The following is a 19169-nucleotide window of genomic DNA, read 5'->3' as shown; positions in this document are numbered from 1 at the left end:
GACAGGGATCTTGGAGTGTGTAGGGGATCCTAAGGGAATAGAATCCTGGGAGTGCCAGGATTTGTGGGGGTTGATGGTGGGGTAGAATAGGGGATCCTGGGGGCTTTGAGGTTTCTAGGTGGTATTGAGAGGTCTTGGATTCCTGGAGTGACCTGGAGTGCTTGTTGTGTGAAGAATTCCAGGGAGGAGTTGCAAGGAGAGGCAAAGGTAATGGGGTTCTGATAAATACTGGGGTACCAGTAGTGCCTGTGGGGAGGGAACTGGGTGGCTTCAGATGCGTAGAAGGTGGCAAAAAATTGTAGTCTAAAGGTTCTGGGGAGAAGGGGATAATCACTTCCCTTGGCCTGCTGGCCCTGTCTCTGTTAACCCAGTCCAGGTTTTGTTGCCCTCCCTTTGCTGCCAGGTGCACGGCTGGACCTTGTTCACCTTTCTGTCCACCAAGATACAACGATCTTTTTCCACCACTCTGCTTCCCAGTGCCCCACTGTTGAGGCCTTCAGACTGTGCCAGCACTGGAGGTGCTTGCCTCATTGTCCCAGAAAACAGGGATATAGAGGATGGTGTGGTTAGAGGACAGCCACCAACAGACAGACAAGTGCCTCCTTAGAAATGCACTATATATAAGTCCAAAGATGCACTTGCACACCAAACCTTCACTAGCAGACATTCTCATGCTGACCAAGCACAGGCACACATTCCCTCCTGTGGACCTAGTAGTTAATCTGGCAGAAGGCCATGCTGACTCACAAGCGGTTTGACATTTGGGGCAATTAGAACTGGAACTGCATTTCAGGCTGGAAAAGTGATTCACAGGATCCAGCTGCACCAATTCTGGGGTGAGCCATTCAACCCCTACCAATGGTGACTATTGCCTCCTTCTCATACATCCCAAAACGTTTGAGTGACATCTAGACAGGTGGTCATGAAGTTTGTCCAGCTCCGGTGTGCTTTGTCCTAGTATAATCCCTTACAAGTCACATCCATTGCCCTTCAAAGCCTCTCATGCTACTCCATATCCAACCATCCCATAATAGGTCATGCAGAGGCATCAACACTTGCACTTTCCTTATTACCTGCCAGTGGGATGCTTTTCCCGTGTGATTCAGTAGCACAGGAAAAAATCACACATTTGGGGCCAAAGTCAGAAATAGGAATGTAAGTGTGCTGTTTTGAATGCCAGAATGCAAGGAGGATCTAAAGTTGTTAAAGAGTATCCAAAGGAGGCCACAGAAATGGGGAAGGGTCTAGAGGGGAGGAGTATGAGTAGCAGTTGAGGTCACTTGATGTATTCAGTCTGGAGGACATCGAGGGGAGATCTCATCGTGGAGGGGAGGCAGAGGGCCAGCTCTGATCTCTGCTCTCTGGGACCTGAGTCAGGAACCCAGGAACAGCTGGAGCTGTGTCATAGGCATATCCCAATAGATCAATACCGGAAAAAGTTCTTCCCTCAGACAGTGGTCAGGCACTGAACAGTCTCTTCAGGGAATTGTCACAGATCCAAGGCTGCCAGAGCTCCAGGAGCTTTTAGACAATGCTCTCAGGCACAGGGTGGGATTGTTATGGTGTCTGTGCAGGGCCAGGAATTAGACTTGATCCTTAGGGGTCCCTGCCAACTCAGGATATTCTAGGATGCTGGGATTCCATGGACTTTTCTTCCCTGCCTTCACTATTCCAAATACTGAAGACAAATTACTCATTCACTGTGCCCTGCCAGGAGTTGTGGTAGGTCCAATGAAATCAAACCAGCACCCCTTTTAAGTTCAGGCACAGAATATTTATTATGTGATTAAGAACCTGGCACTGAGTAGAAAGTGGTTTGCATCTTTGTGTGCATAATTTGAACAGAAGCAGTTGCAACAGAGCACAACGTAAGTTCTGCTTGCTCTCACTCACCCCAAAACCAGGCAGTGGCAGTCCCAAACTGTCACTGACCAGTTTAGGACATTATCTTTCTCCGCCAAACACCCAAGTAATTATTTTAGCTCTGGAAACCTCAGGCTATTTGAGAATACTAGAGGAAGGAGCTGGATGGCTTCCCCCTAAGCAAGTAGATCTTTCCCTTGTAAAACAAAGTATATAAAGCACAGCTGCAACTTTCGATCTCTTTCTCTGGGTGTACAGAAACATTTACATGGTATTACCCACATATTTCATTCTGACATCACCAATGGCCTTGACACCCCTGTCTAGGCTGTAAGCAGATGGGGTCCTCAGGGAGCCAAGGTCTGTGACCATCAGCTGCCTGGGGAAAGGCTTGACTGATGTGTGCAGAGGACTGTGGTGAACCCACAACTCCTTTGTGGTGCAAAAGGAGTAACTTGCAGGAGGACTGCACTGTATCCCCAGATCTTTAATTGTGCAGTAGGTAACCTCAGGGCACAACTCCACTTCTTTGATTGTACAGAATGTGGGTCGCTGGAGAGGGATTTTGAAACTGCTGAGATGCATCATAGGGTTTCCTGTTGACTCCCTCCATTCCAGCAGTGGATACCACTCCTCTTGGGTCTGCAGAGACTGCTGCCTGGAACACTGTCCCACCAGACACATCCATGCCAGCCAACCTGCTAGAGCCAGCATGATCAGGATTAGCAGAGCCAAGGAAGCGAGGTAGAGCACCCAGTGCAACAGGCAGCAGTGCCTCAGCACCCACTGTCCCCACTGCGGACCCCCCACCACCAGCCTGCAAACGCACCACAGGTACAGCCCGTCCTGGGATGGAGCATGGACAGAGGGGAGGAGGAGCAGGTAGTGGGGAACATGCAGGCTGGGTGAAGTGTGTGGTGTCCAGGGGAGGTGGTAGTGTTGGAGCACGAGTGGAAAGCATGGTGTTGGCTGACATCAGAGGAGAAGATGGAGATCTGACAATGGAAGAGGCCTCTAGCATGGCAGTAGAAGGCACTGCTGTGGAAGTGGTGGGAAATGTGCTAGTGGACCCCATGAGACTGCCATGGATAGTGCTAGCAGCAAGGATGGTTTGCGGTTGGCCACTGGTGCTAGAAGGGCTGCTGCTCATAGTCATAGGCAGTGAGGTGGCATTGTCAAGAGTGGCAGGTCTGTGCAGGGTGATGGTGGTAGCAGCAGTGAGAATGGTGGCAGTGCTGGGGGTCTGTGTGGGTGTCATGGGGGGACTGGCTGGTACAGGAGTGCTGAGAGCTCTGATGCTTGTCAGTACCATAAACAAAGTGCTTGGGGAAAGGGTGGAGGTATGAGGGGTGCTGAAGGAAGGCAAGATGAGGTAAGAGCACAGGGCATGGTAGTGTGCTCTTTGGGGATGAATGGATGTGGGAGGAAGGTGGTCATGGTAGCTTTCTCTGCTGTTTCTTCCCCATAATTATATTCATCCCCTCCTTCCTCATCCGCATCCTCCACGATGCTGCAGTTAAGCTTGAAGTGAATGATGGGCTTCTGCCTATGCTCAGCAGGACTGTGGCACAGTACCTTCTCAGGTGCGACCTCCACCTTTGTTTCCTCCAGGCCCCTCTCTGGCCAATAAACAATGTCAGCATTCTTCTGGATCCAGGTCTGGAGGTAGTGCAGGTCACAATCGCAATGCCAGGGGTTCTCAGTGAGAAAAACATACATGAAGAGGTGTCCCTTTGGGAAAAAGTCAGTGGGCAGGGTCTGCAGCTGGTTTCCTGAGAGCCAGAGAGTCTCCAACTTTTGCAGGTCCTGCAGCAACTCTTTGGGTAGCTCCTTGAGGAAGTTGTCTGAGAGGTCCAGCTCCCTGAGTGCCCTCAGCCCTGCAAAGGCCTCCTGGGGCAGCTGCTGCATCTTGTTGCCTCGCAAGTCCAGGTTCTGCAGCTGTGGCACTGTGCGGAAAGCTCCCGGGGCCAGTGTCTCCAGGCTGTTGTGGGCCACAGCCAGGTGGGTGAGTGCAGGCAGCCCCTCCAGGACAGGTAGGGACACCAGGGCATTGTGGGAGAGGGTCAGCTCCTTCAGGGATGGCAGCTGGGCCCCTGTGTGCAGAGCCACCAGCCCATTGTTGGCCAGGTCAATGTCCTGAAGCTGGGTGAGGGGCAGAAAGGCAGCGGTGGAGAGGGACTCCAGGCGATTGTCGCTGAGCAGCAGGATGCCTGTGTCTGCCGGCAGGTCTGAGGGCACTGTGCTGAGAGCCTGCCCAGTGCAGTTCACCTCCAGGAGATCCTTGACCTTGTTCATCTCTGAGGGGCAGGGCTGCGCTGGGGGCAGCAGCACCAGGAGAGTGACCAGGGTCAGGACAGGGACCTGCATGGCCTGGAGGGGACAACCGAGGGGTGTAGGTGCAAACAGGCATGAACTTACATATTACTTTTCTTCCCGCCCAAGCACCATTTGCAGCAAAACTGGCATCTTCTGCCAGACCCTTTGGCACCCTCTGAGCCCTGCAGCTCCTCCCTGGGATGGTGGAAATGAGGGATGAATCCCACGCCTACAGCCATCTTCTCTTTGGAGGCCAGCAGTGACATTTTGGCCCTTTTGCTCTCCTTGTTCTCTTCCATAGTGGGGAGAACCTGACTCATTGGCCTCTTCACAGCAATGCCTTCTCCACTGGGGCAGCATTGCTGCCTTCACCAATGTAAAAGCTATGCCTCTGTAGTGTTTGTGTTCCAGAGTACCCACACCCAGCTCAACCCAGAGAAATCATGTGCTGGAAGAATCTCCCTGAATATGCTCTTACCCAAAATCAGCTGAGCCCTCTGCTAGATTTGCAGGGTCGGAGCATGAATTATGTGAAAGGAGCTTCCTGTGCACAGATATGTCTTCCATGAGCAATCAGGCCCCTGTGAACAGTGAGACTCACCTGCAGATCTTCTAGCATTTGCTCTTGTGCTGCTCTGCCTCCTCCAGTCCACTGACCAGGCAGTGCTCTGGGACAGTGCTAGCAGGGAGCTGCCCAGCCCTCTATCAGCACCCACAGTTGTGGGATGGGAGCTGTGGTTTCCTGAGCAGCCAAACCCATCTCCTGTCCTTTCACTCAGCCCTTGCTTTGGCTGCACTGCCACGTCACCATCTCTCCTTGCAAAATGTCAAGGAGGATCAGCAGGCATTGCCCCAGCAGCAAATGGTCATAGCCTACCACAGTCTTGCACGGGATCCTGCTTATTCTGCTGTTCAAGCCTGTTCCCCCCTTAGGATTTGCAGGAGTTCTTGCAGAAGATAATTCCATTGGCTTCTGGAGAGGAAATGGGCAGGAGCATTGGCCACTGCTTCTGAGAAGGGGCTGAAGTGGTAATAAAATGCATCTATGCCCACAATGGTGGAGAAGCCCTTGTGTATGGATGCAGGCCCATCTGGACCTGGATGCCTTGAGCCTCAGGACATTGGTTGCTGTCTGTGACAGGAATGGGATGGACTGAGGCTCTCCTCCCCCAGCAACTGTAGTTTAAAGCCCTCTTCTCCAGCTTGGCAAGCCTGTGAGTGAAGATGCTTTTTGCCTTTTCTGGCAGATGGACTCCATTTGCCCCCAGTAGACCAGGTTGTTCAAAGCAAGTCTAATGTATATTCAAAGCAAGTAGCCAAACCCTTAGCTGTGGCACCAGTCCTGTAAAAATTTGTTGATTCCCCAGATTCGACTGGCCCTTTCATACCCCTTCCCTTTAATTGGGAAGATTGATAAAAATATTCCCTGTGGCACCTCTGTCTCGATGAAGGCACTGGCAGTAGCCAGAGTAGATGGTGCAGACCTCTGCATTTTCTCTCAAAGAAGTGTCCATCATTCTGCCTTGGGAGTCAGGTAGGAGGAATGTCTTCAACCTTTGCAGATGGTCACACAACATCTGGTTGCTGGAAGACAGAGCTTAGATACAGGTTACGAATGTGTGATGGTAACTGCATTGCGGTAGTCATCTACAGAAGCATTTCCCTCTGCCATGTAATCTTAATCTATAATGGTATCTGCAGAACCAATGGAGTCTGAAATGATACCTACATTTACAGCAGTAATTGCAATAGTATCTGTGTCCGTCTACAAGGCATAAGTTACCTAATCTTGGAATATAAGTTTTCTTAATAATATTCTTGCCCTCTTTTAATTGTTTTCTTTTTTTTAAATTCTTCCTTGTCCAAACAAAGAAAACATGGACAGGATCTTTTGGGATTGTGACAGGACGTGTCATTTTAACTAGAACCTCTGATTCCCCAGGCCTTTTTGCTTCTTTTTACCTTTCATTATCACAGTCAGATGCACCTGTGTGCTTTTGGCTACTCCATTTCCTAGACCCAGTTGTAGGAAATTATATAACTTTTCTAATTTTTAAATTAATGAGTTTAATTAATTTCTAATTATTTTTAAAAATTTACCATAACCAGTATGTAAGTTATAAGCAGTGTATTAGTCCTAAATCACTTTTAGCCAGTATTTAGTAAAGTTGTTATATGCTCCTTTTATGGGAACACAGCTTGGGAAAATTACTGAAACTTTACATTTTGCTAAACTAACTCTGATATGTTTCAATGAAAAAAACCCTGGGAGAGAGACACCTGGACTACAAGGACCTTTTGCAGAAACGAGAAGATAAAGGACTAACAAAGACTCAGTATTTGTGTTGGAAAGCCCCTACTGGAGGAAAAAGATACTAAAAAGACTAAAAATATGGCCTAATTAGCATAAGAAGGAAGAATTCAGCAGTCAATAGGATATAGAATACTAATTATGAGAGTTATGTGATTTAGAACCAATGAACATTAATTTCTTGGTTTGTTAACAATGCATAAATAAATGAAAAAGTTTTGTATCAATGTTTGTGTAGGTGCTGGAATTTTGTTGGCCAAATGCATACCTCTGGACTAAGGATAAAGTAACGCCTTTCTTGTTAACACTGAAAAGACAGTGTTAGAGGGTTTTATTTATCCTGACAATGTTGGGAGATTTAGTAACAGAAAGACAGCAGAAACATGCTGGCAGGTAAGACTGGCTTTCCCCTGTTTTTTCTGTTTTATATATTGTCTGGCTCACATCTGTTTGCCCATTGCTAAAGCAGTGGTATCACTGCCAAGTGCAGAGTGTGTTCTCCAGTGAGGTCTGGAGATGCAAACACTGGCTCCACTGCAGTTGTTGGTGGCTCCTTATCCTCTTCTGCAAGAGAGTAAGGGAAGGCTGTAGTCAGGTCCATGTTGAAGCTGCTTGAGTGTCAGAGGCAATGAATGGATTTTTTTTTTGGGCATGTACAACAAATGCAGTATGGGCTGTGAGTGTCTTCTAGTGATAATTTCAGCTGGAGCTGCTGCAGGCTGGAGGAGCATTGCTGCGTCTTTCCTCTCCACTGTGATCCATGGCGTCTCCTCCTGCCAGCTACCAGAAGAAAAGTCTGGCTGAAGCCCCACACAGTCCTGGTAGGCTGTATAAAGCCCTGAAGCCTTCTCCCCTGGCTGAGGTGCCCAAGTGGATCTCTTCATCCCCCATGGACTTCATGCATTACAAGGGGACAGTTTGTTTCACCATAGTCCTCACTACAGTTTGCAGAGTAATCTTGGCTATGACACTTGAAGCACTTCCTCCTCCTCTTTCTTTACCACTGACCTTGGTGCTGCCGTGTTGTTTTCCCTCATGAGTCCTCACCTCCTCCTCTTCTCTGACTAGAAGAAAAACTGCTGCTTGTAGGTACCATTGTCAACAAGTTCCACTAATTCAAAGATTCCTGCAGGATCCTGCACTGCCAGGTTGATCTCGTCTAGGTTCCACGTCAGGGAATCTCTCGTCATGCTTCTGCTGCCGGCCATGCGGCCCTGCTGCCATAGCCTATTCAATGCCTCTCCTCATGCGGGCTCTGGGAAGGGGATGCTGCTGCTGCTGCTGCTGCTGCTGCTGCTCCTGCCCTTTTTGTCCATAGCATGGCTGGCTAGGAGTGACCAGGCAGGCAAGGCTCTCCATTAATCACACTGACATGGCTGAGGCTGTGGTGTATTGCTGCACACTGCTGCAGGAATGGCCAACGGTGGTGGCACCTTGCCACCCCTGGAAAAAAAATCTGCATGCACGCTGTTTTGATTTCCTTCTCAAATATGTCATCACAGAGGCATTGCCAGCCTCTTGAGTTGGGCCAGCAGTATGCCCATCTTCAGAGCCATCAGAGATTGGCACTGTTGGACATGGTAGAAGCTGCTAGCAGCTTCTCACAGAAGCTACGCCTGTGGGTCCCCCTGCTATCATAAACCAGACTGTGCCAAAGCAACACACCATAGCAGACTCCATTGCAGAGGCGGATATCCACTGTAGAGGTATCATTGCAGATGAAGATACCATTACAGACCCCACTGAAAATGCAGATACCAGTGTATATGCATAGGAGTAAAAGTACATTTTTCCACTAGTGATTTGAATCGTCGGAGAGAAGACCTTAAAAATTTTGTGGAGGACCCCAGTAAAGTGGAAAAATTATTTCATAGTCAAGAACCAATACTCAGACTCAGGGGTGATATCAATTTAATGCTGACAGAATTAACAGAAACTGAACAAGAATTAGTGATTAAAAAAGCTAAAGCACACGTGCAGAGACAGATTGCTAGTGGAGCCCTACAGGATATTGTGGACATGCTACTCCCTTCTGTGTAATCATCTGTGGGATCCAAATGATCCAGGCAAATATGCCTCACCAACCAGATACTAGGAGTTAGTCAAATTTGGATTAGAGAATGCCATTCTGAAAGCAGTAAATTTGGCATAAATGTATAATTTTAAACAGGAACAGCATGAATCTCCTACTCACTGTAGATAGGTTCTGAGCAGCAATGTGAAAGTTTACAACCCTTTATCATACTTTCAAAAATGGGAAGCAGCAGTTAGTCCCCTTGATGCTATGACAGAATTCAGAAGAATTCAGTTTGCAATTTGGCCATCTCCAATCCTTCTTTTAAGATTCCAAAGACCCATTTCCTCATGTACTTATGAGTAAAGTAGGTCCTGAGAGACTATTGGGAGGGTCAGAGTGCTCATCCTTCGTTCTCTGTGATGTTGTGTGTGTTCCCTGTGTCATGCTGGAAAGCATGTCAGCTCCAACAGTTTGTATGCAAATTGCTCATCTTCAATAGCTTTTTAGGCAAGCTGAAAAATTTCTACGTACCAGCTGTGACACTTGAGACAGGGAGCTGCAGATTTTAGAGGCTGCCAGGGCTTTCACCACTGAGGATCAACTCAGCAGCATGAGGCAGACCAAGATGGGCTTCTGGGAGAGGATGGAGCCCACCTTCATGATGCCCAGTATCACCCCTTGAGATATAGACATCTGCAGACACCACAGGGCTATCGCCAGCACCCACCATGCAGCACTCTGGGACACAACAGCTATCCTGTGGGTGTCTCCATCCAAGGCTGCAGACAGCAGTGACACATCCGCCAATGTCCCACAGCCCAGGGGTGCTGGGAGAGTTGAGAGTCAGCAGATGCAAAGCACAGCCTGGCTTTCCTCTGCTTTCCAGAACAAAGGGCTGTCTGGGACACATCCAACAACAGCTCTTGCTGTACAAGGTAGGGCAACACCCATCTCCTCTTCATCTGCACAGAGAAGTGGGGAGTTCCATAGCCCTGGAGTCTGCAGTTCCTCTTGATCTCCTCAGGGAGCAAGAAACTCACCTCAAAAGGTTCCACTCCACGTCCAGGAGACCACCTCCAAAACTGAACATATTCAGAGATTGCTTCTACACAAAAGGTAACAGGACAGAAAGCTATTGCTGGCATTTAGCTCCGCATGACAGCCTAAAGCTTCACTTCTTGGCAGTAGAGAAGAATCGCTAGGTTCTAAAGGGTCATTTCTACCATCTCACCTATTAGTTTTTTTCATGCCTAAAACCTCCATTTTAGGGCCACAACCCTAATTTCTGAGCTTCCAACCTGCTTTATATTACCTTTTATTGCCTGTAGAACCTGATTTGGAAGGTTCAAATTTTCATTTGTAGGGTAAAGGCTCACCTTTAGAGTCCAAAGCCTTCCTTAGAAAGTCCAAAGCGTCTTTCTGGGGTCCAAACCCTCTTTTTAGCTTCCACAGATCTTGTCTCTGGGACCAAAACAAATGAGGCTCTGGACCTAACAGATAAAGCTTCAGACCTTCCAAATGGGACTTGTAGCCTTCAGAATGATGCTCTAAGCCCTTCAGATGAGTTATGGGGTTTGTGCCTAAACCAGGTCAGTTTAGACTTAAACCAGGACATTTTGGATATCAAAAATGAAATTGCAGTTCCTAAGAACAAGAGTAAAATATATGGATACTAAAGGAATAAAAATGTGATTTTACACCCTATAAATAATTTGGTTTCGCTTCCAAATGAGACTTTGGGCATGAAGAGCCCTCAGTGAGGATTTTGCACCCTAAAATGAGGTTTTGGATTCTAACGTGCTCTCCTGAGAGGTGGATTCCAAAGAATCCTGGTGTTAAAAATCCAGCAGGGAGAGCTAGGGTGAGAAAGAAGGTGGGTGAGGACCTAGAAGCCATCCAAGGTCTACCCAACACAGTTTCTGAAGGTGTTCTTTTGGTATTGCTAGTTCAGGGTCAGCCTGAAGCTGACCTTAAGGGCAAAGAAAATTCATTGGAAATGAGCCCTAAGAGCTCAGGTGATTTGCTACACAAGTCACATGGACACTTTCCAGTACCTGGGAAGAACAGAACAGAAGCCCCCAGCACTGTGAGTGAGCCAGCCAGACCACTGATCAGGCTCATAGCCCTCAGAAGCCTTTAATTCCTCTGGCTGCTGCAGCCAGGAGCTTGGCTGGTGGGTAAATCCTTTGCCAGGGGAGGTCCAGTGACTTCCAGTTGTGAGAATTGCCTGGGTTGTGTGTAGAGGCACTGGGTTCTGTGGTCACAACAGATGTCCCCAAGTAGCCTTGTGTCACAAAGGGGCAGAGATAAGGCACCTGCCCCGCCATTGTGACCTCACCTGCCCAATGCTTGGTATCCTGAGGAGCTGACCAGCAAAGATTGAGCTGGTCTTCAGGATAACTCAGCTCCTTTCTTTGCTGCTTGCATGTCTGCATTTTTTCAAGCATTCCCTGTCTTTGGCAGTGACTACAAGCACCAAAAAAATGATTCTGACAGTTAAAGCTGTTCTGTGGGTCACATTTGGGGTTTTTTAATTTTCAAGCTGCATTCATTTTCTTTCTCAACAGGAGACAGGTTTAGTTCTAATCTGATTTTTCTGGAGCAGGATCTGGATCCTTTGTCATCCACTACTTTTCCATCTGTTCTTGAGAGGAACAGCTTCAAGAGGAAATAATTCCTGTAACAGTTTTGTCAGCAGACTTGAAATTTGTGAATGCCCACAGACAACATGGCTGGTGCTTCATTCCTACTGAGGTCAGTGTGCTAACAAACTAGATCCTGAGAGCAGCCAGACTGACCCAGGTGATTTTGGTTAGAGACAGAAAAATGCATTTGGTCACTCTGTCACTAGTGCACAAGACTTTGAAAGAGGACATTACTCATAGGAAGACCTGACATCCATAGGTACTTGTTTGTTCTTTTCACATTACAATGAGGAAAAAGGATTGACGAATCCAAGGCTCTAGAGGGAAAGGAAGGTAGCCTGAGGTCCAGAAATCAGAGTGGGAGGTTGTAGGACTTTTGACAGACTAAGCAGGGGATCAGACTGTTTTCCAAAACTGTTTTCGCATCAGTAGATATAAATGGGCTGTTATGCTTTACCCAGTGTTTCTGTGATGGCAGTTAAAGCTGTTGTCCTTGGTGCTCCTCTAGAGAACTCAACATTTGAATGTGCTTTCAAGCAACAATATTATCACATCTCATCAAATATCATTCCCATGCAGGCATTGCTGAGGGCATGGCTCTGCCACAAAGGATCCTCTCTCCCCCAGAAGAGATTTGCATGGACTGGCAGCAAAGACAGAGACCTGGAGCAGGACTCTGCAACCTGGGCAGCACTTGCTACATCAATGTCATCCTGCAGTGCCTGACATACACACCACCTTTGGCCAACTACCTGCTCTCTCGTGACCATAGCCAGTTGTGTGAGTACCTTAAGGAATATTTCCTTGTGAATCTCTTGAGCACATCCTAAGGATTACAGAAACTAGAACTGTATTTAGGAGGATAGTAGCCCTTCTTTGCCAGCCCCATGAGCTTATATTCAAAGAAGAATTTATTGTTCCATTGTGTGTGTCCACAGATGACACAAGATGTGTGTCCATCTTCAGGAAGGCACCTCTTTCTAGCCTAGTATCTCTGCTCCTGCAAGTTAAAAACTCTCAGCTTATTGCACCAAAAATTTGTGACAATTTCTGAAGAAGGTTTTCCCTGCACTAAAATGTCCTAGGCTTGTTAGGAACAGTTGGAATGGTTGTATGGATGGGCAGAGTCCAAGAAAATTGCATTTAATAAGTCCGAGTGCCAAATCCTGCATTGTGGCCACAAAAACCCTCTGTAATGCTATAGGCTGGGGACTGTGTGGCTGGACAGTGCCCAGGCAGAAAGGGACTTAAGGGTATTGGTCAACAGCCAACTGAACATGAGCCAGCAGTGTGCCTGGTGGCCAAGAAGGCCAATGGTATCCTGGTCTGTATCAGGAATAGTGTGGTCAGCAGGAGCAGGGAGGTCATTCTTCCCCTGCACTTGGCCCTGGTGAGGCTGCACCTTGAGTGCTGTGTCCAGTTCTGGGCCCCTCAGTTTAAGAAGGACATTGAGACAATTGAGGGCATCCAGAAGAGGGCAACGAGGCTGGTGAGGGGCTTGGAACACAAGTTCTGTGAGGAATGACTTGGGGAGCCTGGGTTGTTTAGCCTGGAGAAAAGGAGATTCAGAGGTGACCTTATCACTCTTTACAATTACCTGAAAGGTTGGTCTCTTTCTCCAGGCAACAACTGACAGAACAAGAGGACACGGTCTTAAGCTGTGCCAAGGAAATTTAGGTTGGATGTTAGGAAAAATTTTTTTTTATTGAAAGTGTGATAAAGTACTGGAATGGTCTGCCCAGAGAGGTGGTACAGTCACCATCCGTGGATGTGTTTAAAAAAAGTCTGGATGTGGAACTCAGTGCCATGGTTTAGTTGAGGTGCTAGGACATCAGTTGGACTCGATGATCTTGGAGGTCTCTTCCAACCAAATCATTCTGCGATTCTGTGATTCTGCAATTCTGTGATTCTGTGACATTGTCAGCTTGGGAGAACTGAAGACTGTTCTTAGAAGTTCAAGATCTCCATCAGGTTTCCTAGTGCTAGGGATGATGTGCTGATCGGAGGAGCTTTCCTCCCTCCCTCCCTCTCTCTCTCTTCAGGTCATCGGCAAGGCTTCTGCATGATGTGCATTATGGAAGCGCACGTTAGGAAAGTCCTGCACTCTTCAGCCAATGTCATCTGGCCTAGGGCTGTTGTCAAAGACCTCAAATGTAAGTAATTTCAGGTGGTTTGATAGGTTCTCTCTCTTTCTTGTAGGTGAAAAGTACTAACTTCTTTCTTAGTCATAGGAGAAGAATTTGAGCCTGACATGGCTGGAGATGCCTATGAGTTCTTACGCTGTGCTCTTGAGGCCATGCAGAGAGCTTGTCTGAGTGGAAGCAGTGGGTAAGCATAAGTAAATATCTTTCCCATGTTCTTAAGCCCACTGGACTCCTTGGATGTGCTCCCATCAAGGAAAACCTATGCCCAGGGCTTTCCAAGCTAACCTTTTGGAAGATAACTCTGCCTTGCCATTCATTTCCAGTGTGGACATCTCTTCTCAAACAACTACCATCATCCATCAAATATTTGGGGGCTTTCTGAAATCCAGAGGTAATGTTTCTACATCTATTGTTCTCCTTGGCATTGTTTTCACCCTTCCTTCTATCTGTCTGTGATAAATAGCTGGTCCTGTAACTGGTGTAATTGATAACATGAGCATAAAATATCACCATCATTTAACTTCCTCCTTCACTCAGCATTTTGATTTTCTTTCCAGTCATATGCTTGAGGTGCCAAGCAGTTTCTGATTCCTACAAGGCCTTCCTTCATGTCCTTTTGGATATCAAAGTAAGAGGGCTTGCAGTTGTGCTTCAAGACATTCCAAGGCCCCTGTACCTTTCCAGATCAAAAGTATTTGTCTTAAAAATGGATCCTGCAAGCACAAGGGAGCTTGGTGGTGGGTGGGAAGCAGAATCTATCTCCTTCTGCAGAGACCATGGCACTCATCTCCGCATTCAACAGAGGAAGCTCTTGATGTCCCCAGGAAATCCTAGGACAAAAAGGAAATCCTCCCTTCCTCCCTCCCTCCCTCCCTCCCTCCCTTCCTTCCTTCCTTCCTTCCTTCCTTCCTTCCTTCCTTCCTTCCTTCCTTCCTTCCTTCCTTCCTTCCTTCCTTCCTCCCTTCCTCCCTTCCTCCCTCCCTCCCCCAGATCTTCTTGTTAGCTACTTGGAAGTGTTCAGGCATGGGCATTTCCCACAGCTCAGAGGCTCCTTTCTCACTTCTCCAGGCACCCTCATCTCTCACCACAGCTCTGGAGGACTTTGTGACACCCAAGAAGCTGGATGGAAAATACTGCTTCAAATGTAGCAAGTAAGATGACTTCTAATAACCTATTAGCACTTGATTCCATGTGAAGGAGCTGCATGTGGTTGAGCACAATCATCTTCTCAAGGAGGTTTAAAGCACAATAATGAGATACAGGTTTTTTTAATGTGACCTTATGGCATGGAATAGCTTTAAAATACTGTAAGGATATGTGAGACACAAAAGCTTGTCTTGCCTTGTTGGGCGAATACAGAGTTCATTTCAGCACTTGGCTCTGCTTTGTTTCAAGGTGTGAGAAGAAGGTAACCGCCTCCAAGAGGGTTACAGTCCATTGTGTGCCCAAGGTCTTCACAGTGTGCCTGGAAAGGGCTGCCGACCACACAGGCAAGAAGATCAGCAAGGTGTGTATGCAACTGCAGTGCAACTTTCTCTTTGAAACAGGAGAGTCCCCAAAGCAGTACACTCTTTCAGAAGCTGCTCATGTTGGGATTTTTGTGCTCTGTTATGGGGAGAGGAGAATTCCTATGAAAAGACCATCCTGAACTCTGCTCCAACAGAGGTGCTTTGGCTGAGAACAGTTTCCTGTTGCCCAAATCATTGTGTGCTAAAGGGCTATTTCATGTGATAGTTCAAGATAATTTCTGATCTCACTTGGTCTTTTTGTAGATTGTTGAGTATCCCGAGTACTTGGATCTTCGGCCATACATGTCTGACACAGCTGGAGAACCACTCCTCTACTCCTTATATGCTCTTGTTGTGCACAGTGGTGACACCTGTCTTGATGGACACTTCTTCTGCTACACAAAGGTAAAGAGCAACTTCTTTCTTGATAGAGTCAAGTGTACTGGGAAGACACTTTGTCAGTGTTACAGGTATCCAAGGCTTTTGGGAGACAAGGTCTCCTTCAGGGCTGATTTGGATTTGTTTTGGTGTACTCTGTTCAGCTGCTTTCTCTCTTCAGTGTTGTGGAGAAAACTTGCAGCTCCTTTCCAGAGATGGATGGCTTTCTTTGCAGGCCAGCAATGGACTATGGTACAAGATGGATGATGAGTCTGTGGATAATTGTGGCATCCACACAGTTCTCAGGCAGCAAGCCTATTTGCTGTTCTATGCCAGGTAATAACTAGGGTCATATGCTCAGAATATGTTTCCTTTTCCCAGCTTTGTAGCTTGTCTTCTCATCTTCCTAGGTGTTTCTGTTATAGGAGGCAATTCTTCTCTGCTTATTTCAGTACTGTCAATTCTGAACTATGTCATATCAGTCCTTCTCTTGCTGAGTTTTAGGGTGCTGGCCTGTGTAAGCTGCCCCTTGTGTGCTCTCTGAAACTAGGTCATGCTGACAGGACTCCAGGAAAGATAGAGAGGGATTCATTATCAGGGAATGCAGTGATAGGATAAGAGGTAAAAATTTCAAAGTGAAAGAGATATTTAGATTAGATATTAGAAAGAAATTCTTGCCTGTAAGGATGGTGAGGCACTGGCAGAAGTTGTCTGTGAGCTTCTTTATGGTGTAGCTGCCCCATTCCTGGAAGTGTTCAAGGTCAGGCTGGATGGAGGTTGGAGCAACTTGTTCAACTTGTTCCTATTCATGGTAGGAGGAGGTGGAACCAGATGGTATGTAAGGAACCTTCCAAACCAAACCTTTCTAGGACTCTGTGAAATGGAGGCTGTAGGGAGAACAGACATGAGGGCTTGTTCTGACAGGGGCAGACCTGGTGGGAAGACTCCCATCAATTTTCCATTGGTGACCTTGGTGAAATCTTCTCTCTGCTGTAGAAACCACTCCAAGGAAATGACTGAAACCCAGTGGAGCCTGCAAGGAATGCCTTAAACAGAGATCACTTTATTTTTTTCTCCAGATGCTCTGATTTGAAAATGGGAGGAATGGTGGCTTCCTCTCTGACACCATCCTATGCCCATTCCTTCCTCAGTCAGTGGCAGGCCAGCAGTGAGCAAGCAGGTTCTGCAGGGACACATGATCCACCTGGTAGGACTATGTCAATGAACTGCCAGAGGACAAGTGCCAGGAAGAGGATCCAGAGCAGATCCCTGCAGCGGGACAATGATCACTGCAGCTGGTTCATGAACAGCAGTGGCTCCAACAACTCAACAGGAAGGAAGAGAAAAAGAACTAATCCTCCAAGTCGTGACCATGCTCTCAAGGATGGCACAGCTTCAGGGCCCTTCAACAGAAGCTGTCAGTGGGCTCCTGCTCCCAGTGCTACTTGGGTACAACACCTGCCAAGACAGAAAGAGCAAAGCCAGTCCTCACAGCAGGGCTATGATCTCTGCAGACGGTTTGTGGAGATCACGGACTACCACCAGTCAGTGAGGAGGAGGAGGAGGAGCTGGTGGAAAAGAAGTCCTCCACACTGTGACCAAGAGCTAAAGAATGACCCACTGGAAGGGTCCTCGAATGCTAGCTCCAAGAGGGCTAATGCACCCTGTGCTGCCCAGGAGCAATCCCTGCCAAGGCAGAGAGAGCAGAGCAGATCACCACAATGGGGCTATGATCTCCGCAGACGGTTTGTGGAGATCACAGACTACCACCAGTCAGCAAAGAGGAGGAGAAAACACTCATTTGGAACAAACAAGCAGAAAAGACAAAGCTAGAATTAAAACCCCTTGCTAGCCTTGTGTGTATCATTTACAAGGTGTTTCCTTCTCTGTAGGCTTTGAGGCAATTGGTGGAAATACCCACTGTGGGATGTTTGTGTAACAGATTTTGAAAGCTGCATGCTTGTATGTGTCCAACCGGCAATCTCTTATTTTTTAAATATGGAGTTCAAGTCACTCGAAAGCACATGAACTGAATGAGCCAACAGTGATTGGGACTGAAAAAGGCTGGGTCCTGAGGTGCTGCTCAGGGCCACCAAGTGTATTGTGGCGCCAGGAACAGCACTGGGATTGATCCTGGTTAACATCTCCTCAACTAATGGTCGGTTTTCTGGGGCAGAGGACATGTTCAGCAAATAGGCACATGACAGCAAACTTGAAGAGTGGTGCTTAGGCCAGGGGTTGTGCTGCTATCCCTGAGGGACTTGGGCAGGCTGGAGAGATAGGCTGGCAGGAACCACTTTTAGTTCCCTTTTAGAAAGGGACGTGTAAAGGGTGCCGAGCCCCAGCAGAAGCTACTGAGTGAGCCCATGGAGGCTCCATCCTTGGACATACTCCACAGCCATCTGTGCATGCTCACAGACAAGTGGCTGCAGGAGCCTCTGCTGGAGAAGGGGGTGGGAGAGCCCTGATTCACCCTCCAGGTGACTTTCCTCCCAGGCTCAAGGTATCACGAACGCCTAAAAGAATCCAGCCAGCAATGTTGTCTCTCTAAGGTGACCATCAACATCTCCACCAGGAAGCTGGAGCTTATGGAGACGCTAGGCCAGGGCAGGCTCCAGGTGCAGCAGAGCAGCCATGAGTCACTGGACTCTAAAAATGTACATATGGGACCTAAAAGTAGGTATTTGGTCCCTAAAAAGGAAACTTTCAATCATCAAATCACAGAACAACAGAATATTAGAATGTTTTGGGTTGGAAGGAACCTTAAACATCATCTAGTTCTAACTCCCTTGTCATGGACAGGAGCATGTCCTACTAGACCAGGTAGCTTCAAGCCCTGTCCAACCAGGCCTTGAACACTTCCAGGGATAGGGCAGTCACAGTTGCTCTCAGCAACCTGTGCCAGGGCCTCATCACCCTCTCGGGGAAGAATTTCTTCCCAAAATCTAATCTAAACCTAATTTTTGTCCGTTTGAAACCATTACCTCTTGTCCTGTCACTCTATATCCCTTTGTGCAATGTCACTCTCCAGCTCTCTTGGAGACCCTTTTGGGGCTAGAAGGTGCTAGAAGACCCTGGAGCCTTCTCTTCTCCAGGCTAAAACACCCAAACTCTAAACCTGTCTTTTTGAGAGTGGTACTCCAGCCCACTGAGCATCTTTGCCACTTTCTCTGAAATTGAACTAGCAGGTCCGTGTTCTTTCAAGACTAGAAGCAAAGATTTGCATTCTATAGATGAAGCTTGGGGCCATAAGATAGGGCTTTGAATCTTGCAGATGGAGGTTTGGACAAGCAAGATGTGGCTTGGACTCTAAAAATGACTAGTCGGATCATAAAAATGCCCATTTAGAGTACAAAAGGAAGTTTTGGAGAGGAAAAACAATGCTTTGGACTGTAAAAAGGAGATGTTCAAAACTGAAATGGAGACTTTGGACACTAAGACTGAGGCTTTGTAGCCTAAAAATAGCTGCTTTGGGACCCAAACCAGGACTTTGGGAAGAAAACACAAGGCTTTTGACCTTCTCAATGTAACTTTGGAAGGGGAACAGAAGATTTCTATCTGTCAAATGAGTTTTGAGTCCTCCAAGTGAAACTGTGGGCCCTAAAAAAGTCTGTGAGTAATAAAAGACAGAATGGGAGACTAGGAATGAGGAGTTTTGCCCCAAAACAGTGGTTTTACAAGAAAAGAATATGTGAGATGCTACAAATGATCCTTTGGACTGTGCAAAGGAGGTAATCTCTGACCTCAAGAAATGAATCTTTTGCGCTAATTAGCTTTGGACACTCCAGTGGAATTTTTGAGCTGTAAAAGAGGACTTTGAACTCCTGCAAATGAGGGTTTGGGTCCTAAAAATGAAACTCTGAGCACTAAAAATGGGTCTTTAGAAATAAAAAAGAGAGTTTGAACTCTGAAGTTGTTTAGTGCCCTTAGGGGCGCTTCAATATCATAAACCAAGGATTGGCACCCTGTAAATGCCTCCTTAGAGGC

General features: G+C 47.2%; 2 protein-coding genes across 4 annotated transcripts; one reads left to right on the top strand and one right to left on the bottom strand.

The window, feature by feature from the left end:
• Positions 1 to 1807: 1807 nt before the first annotated feature.
• On the bottom strand, positions 1808 to 4230 carry LOC130264477 (platelet glycoprotein Ib alpha chain-like). The gene is given in 3 exon segments (XM_056512684.1): positions 1808 to 2670; positions 2672 to 3228; positions 3231 to 4230. Coding segments are annotated over 3 exon segments (2100 nt in total). The 3' UTR covers positions 1808 to 2127.
• A 6486-nt stretch (positions 4231 to 10716) lies between these two features.
• Positions 10717 to 17053, top strand: LOC130264479 (ubiquitin carboxyl-terminal hydrolase 42-like). 3 transcript variants are annotated; one of them, XM_056512691.1, is made up of 12 exons: positions 10717 to 11261; positions 11359 to 11411; positions 11732 to 11932; positions 13195 to 13305; positions 13378 to 13480; positions 13620 to 13687; positions 13854 to 13924; positions 14365 to 14447; positions 14692 to 14803; positions 15069 to 15209; positions 15418 to 15518; positions 16262 to 17039. In XM_056512691.1, exons 3-12 carry the CDS (start codon positions 11746 to 11748, stop codon positions 17013 to 17015), a joined length of 1731 nt encoding a protein of 576 aa, XP_056368666.1. In that variant the 5' UTR covers positions 10717 to 11261; positions 11359 to 11411; positions 11732 to 11745; the 3' UTR covers positions 17016 to 17039. The 3 variants fall into 3 exon arrangements, with proteins under 3 accessions (XP_056368666.1, XP_056368665.1, XP_056368667.1); XM_056512690.1 differs by lacking the exon at positions 11359 to 11411 and having other exon boundaries at positions 16262 to 17053; XM_056512692.1 differs by lacking the exon at positions 11359 to 11411 and having other exon boundaries at positions 16334 to 17051.
• The last annotated feature ends 2116 nt before the right edge of the window (positions 17054 to 19169 follow it).

The sequence above is a fragment of the Oenanthe melanoleuca genome, chromosome 28 (assembly GCF_029582105.1).
Source record: "Oenanthe melanoleuca isolate GR-GAL-2019-014 chromosome 28, OMel1.0, whole genome shotgun sequence".
Taxonomy (NCBI): Eukaryota; Metazoa; Chordata; class Aves; order Passeriformes; family Muscicapidae; genus Oenanthe; species Oenanthe melanoleuca.
The sequence above is the reverse complement of the archived record's forward strand: the minus strand, read 5'-3'. Positions and strand labels throughout refer to the sequence as shown.

Coding starts and splice junctions, on each gene's coding strand:
- LOC130264479 (XM_056512690.1), top strand. CDS start 11,746: ATGGCTCTGCCACAAAGGATCCTCTCTCCCCCAGAAGAGATTTGCATG. Junction 13,688..13,853: donor GGGCTTTCTGAAATCCAGAG/GTAATGTTTCTA, acceptor TTTTCTTTCCAG/TCATATGCTTGAGGTGCCAA. Junction 14,804..15,068: donor CAGGCAAGAAGATCAGCAAG/GTGTGTATGCAA, acceptor GTCTTTTTGTAG/ATTGTTGAGTATCCCGAGTA.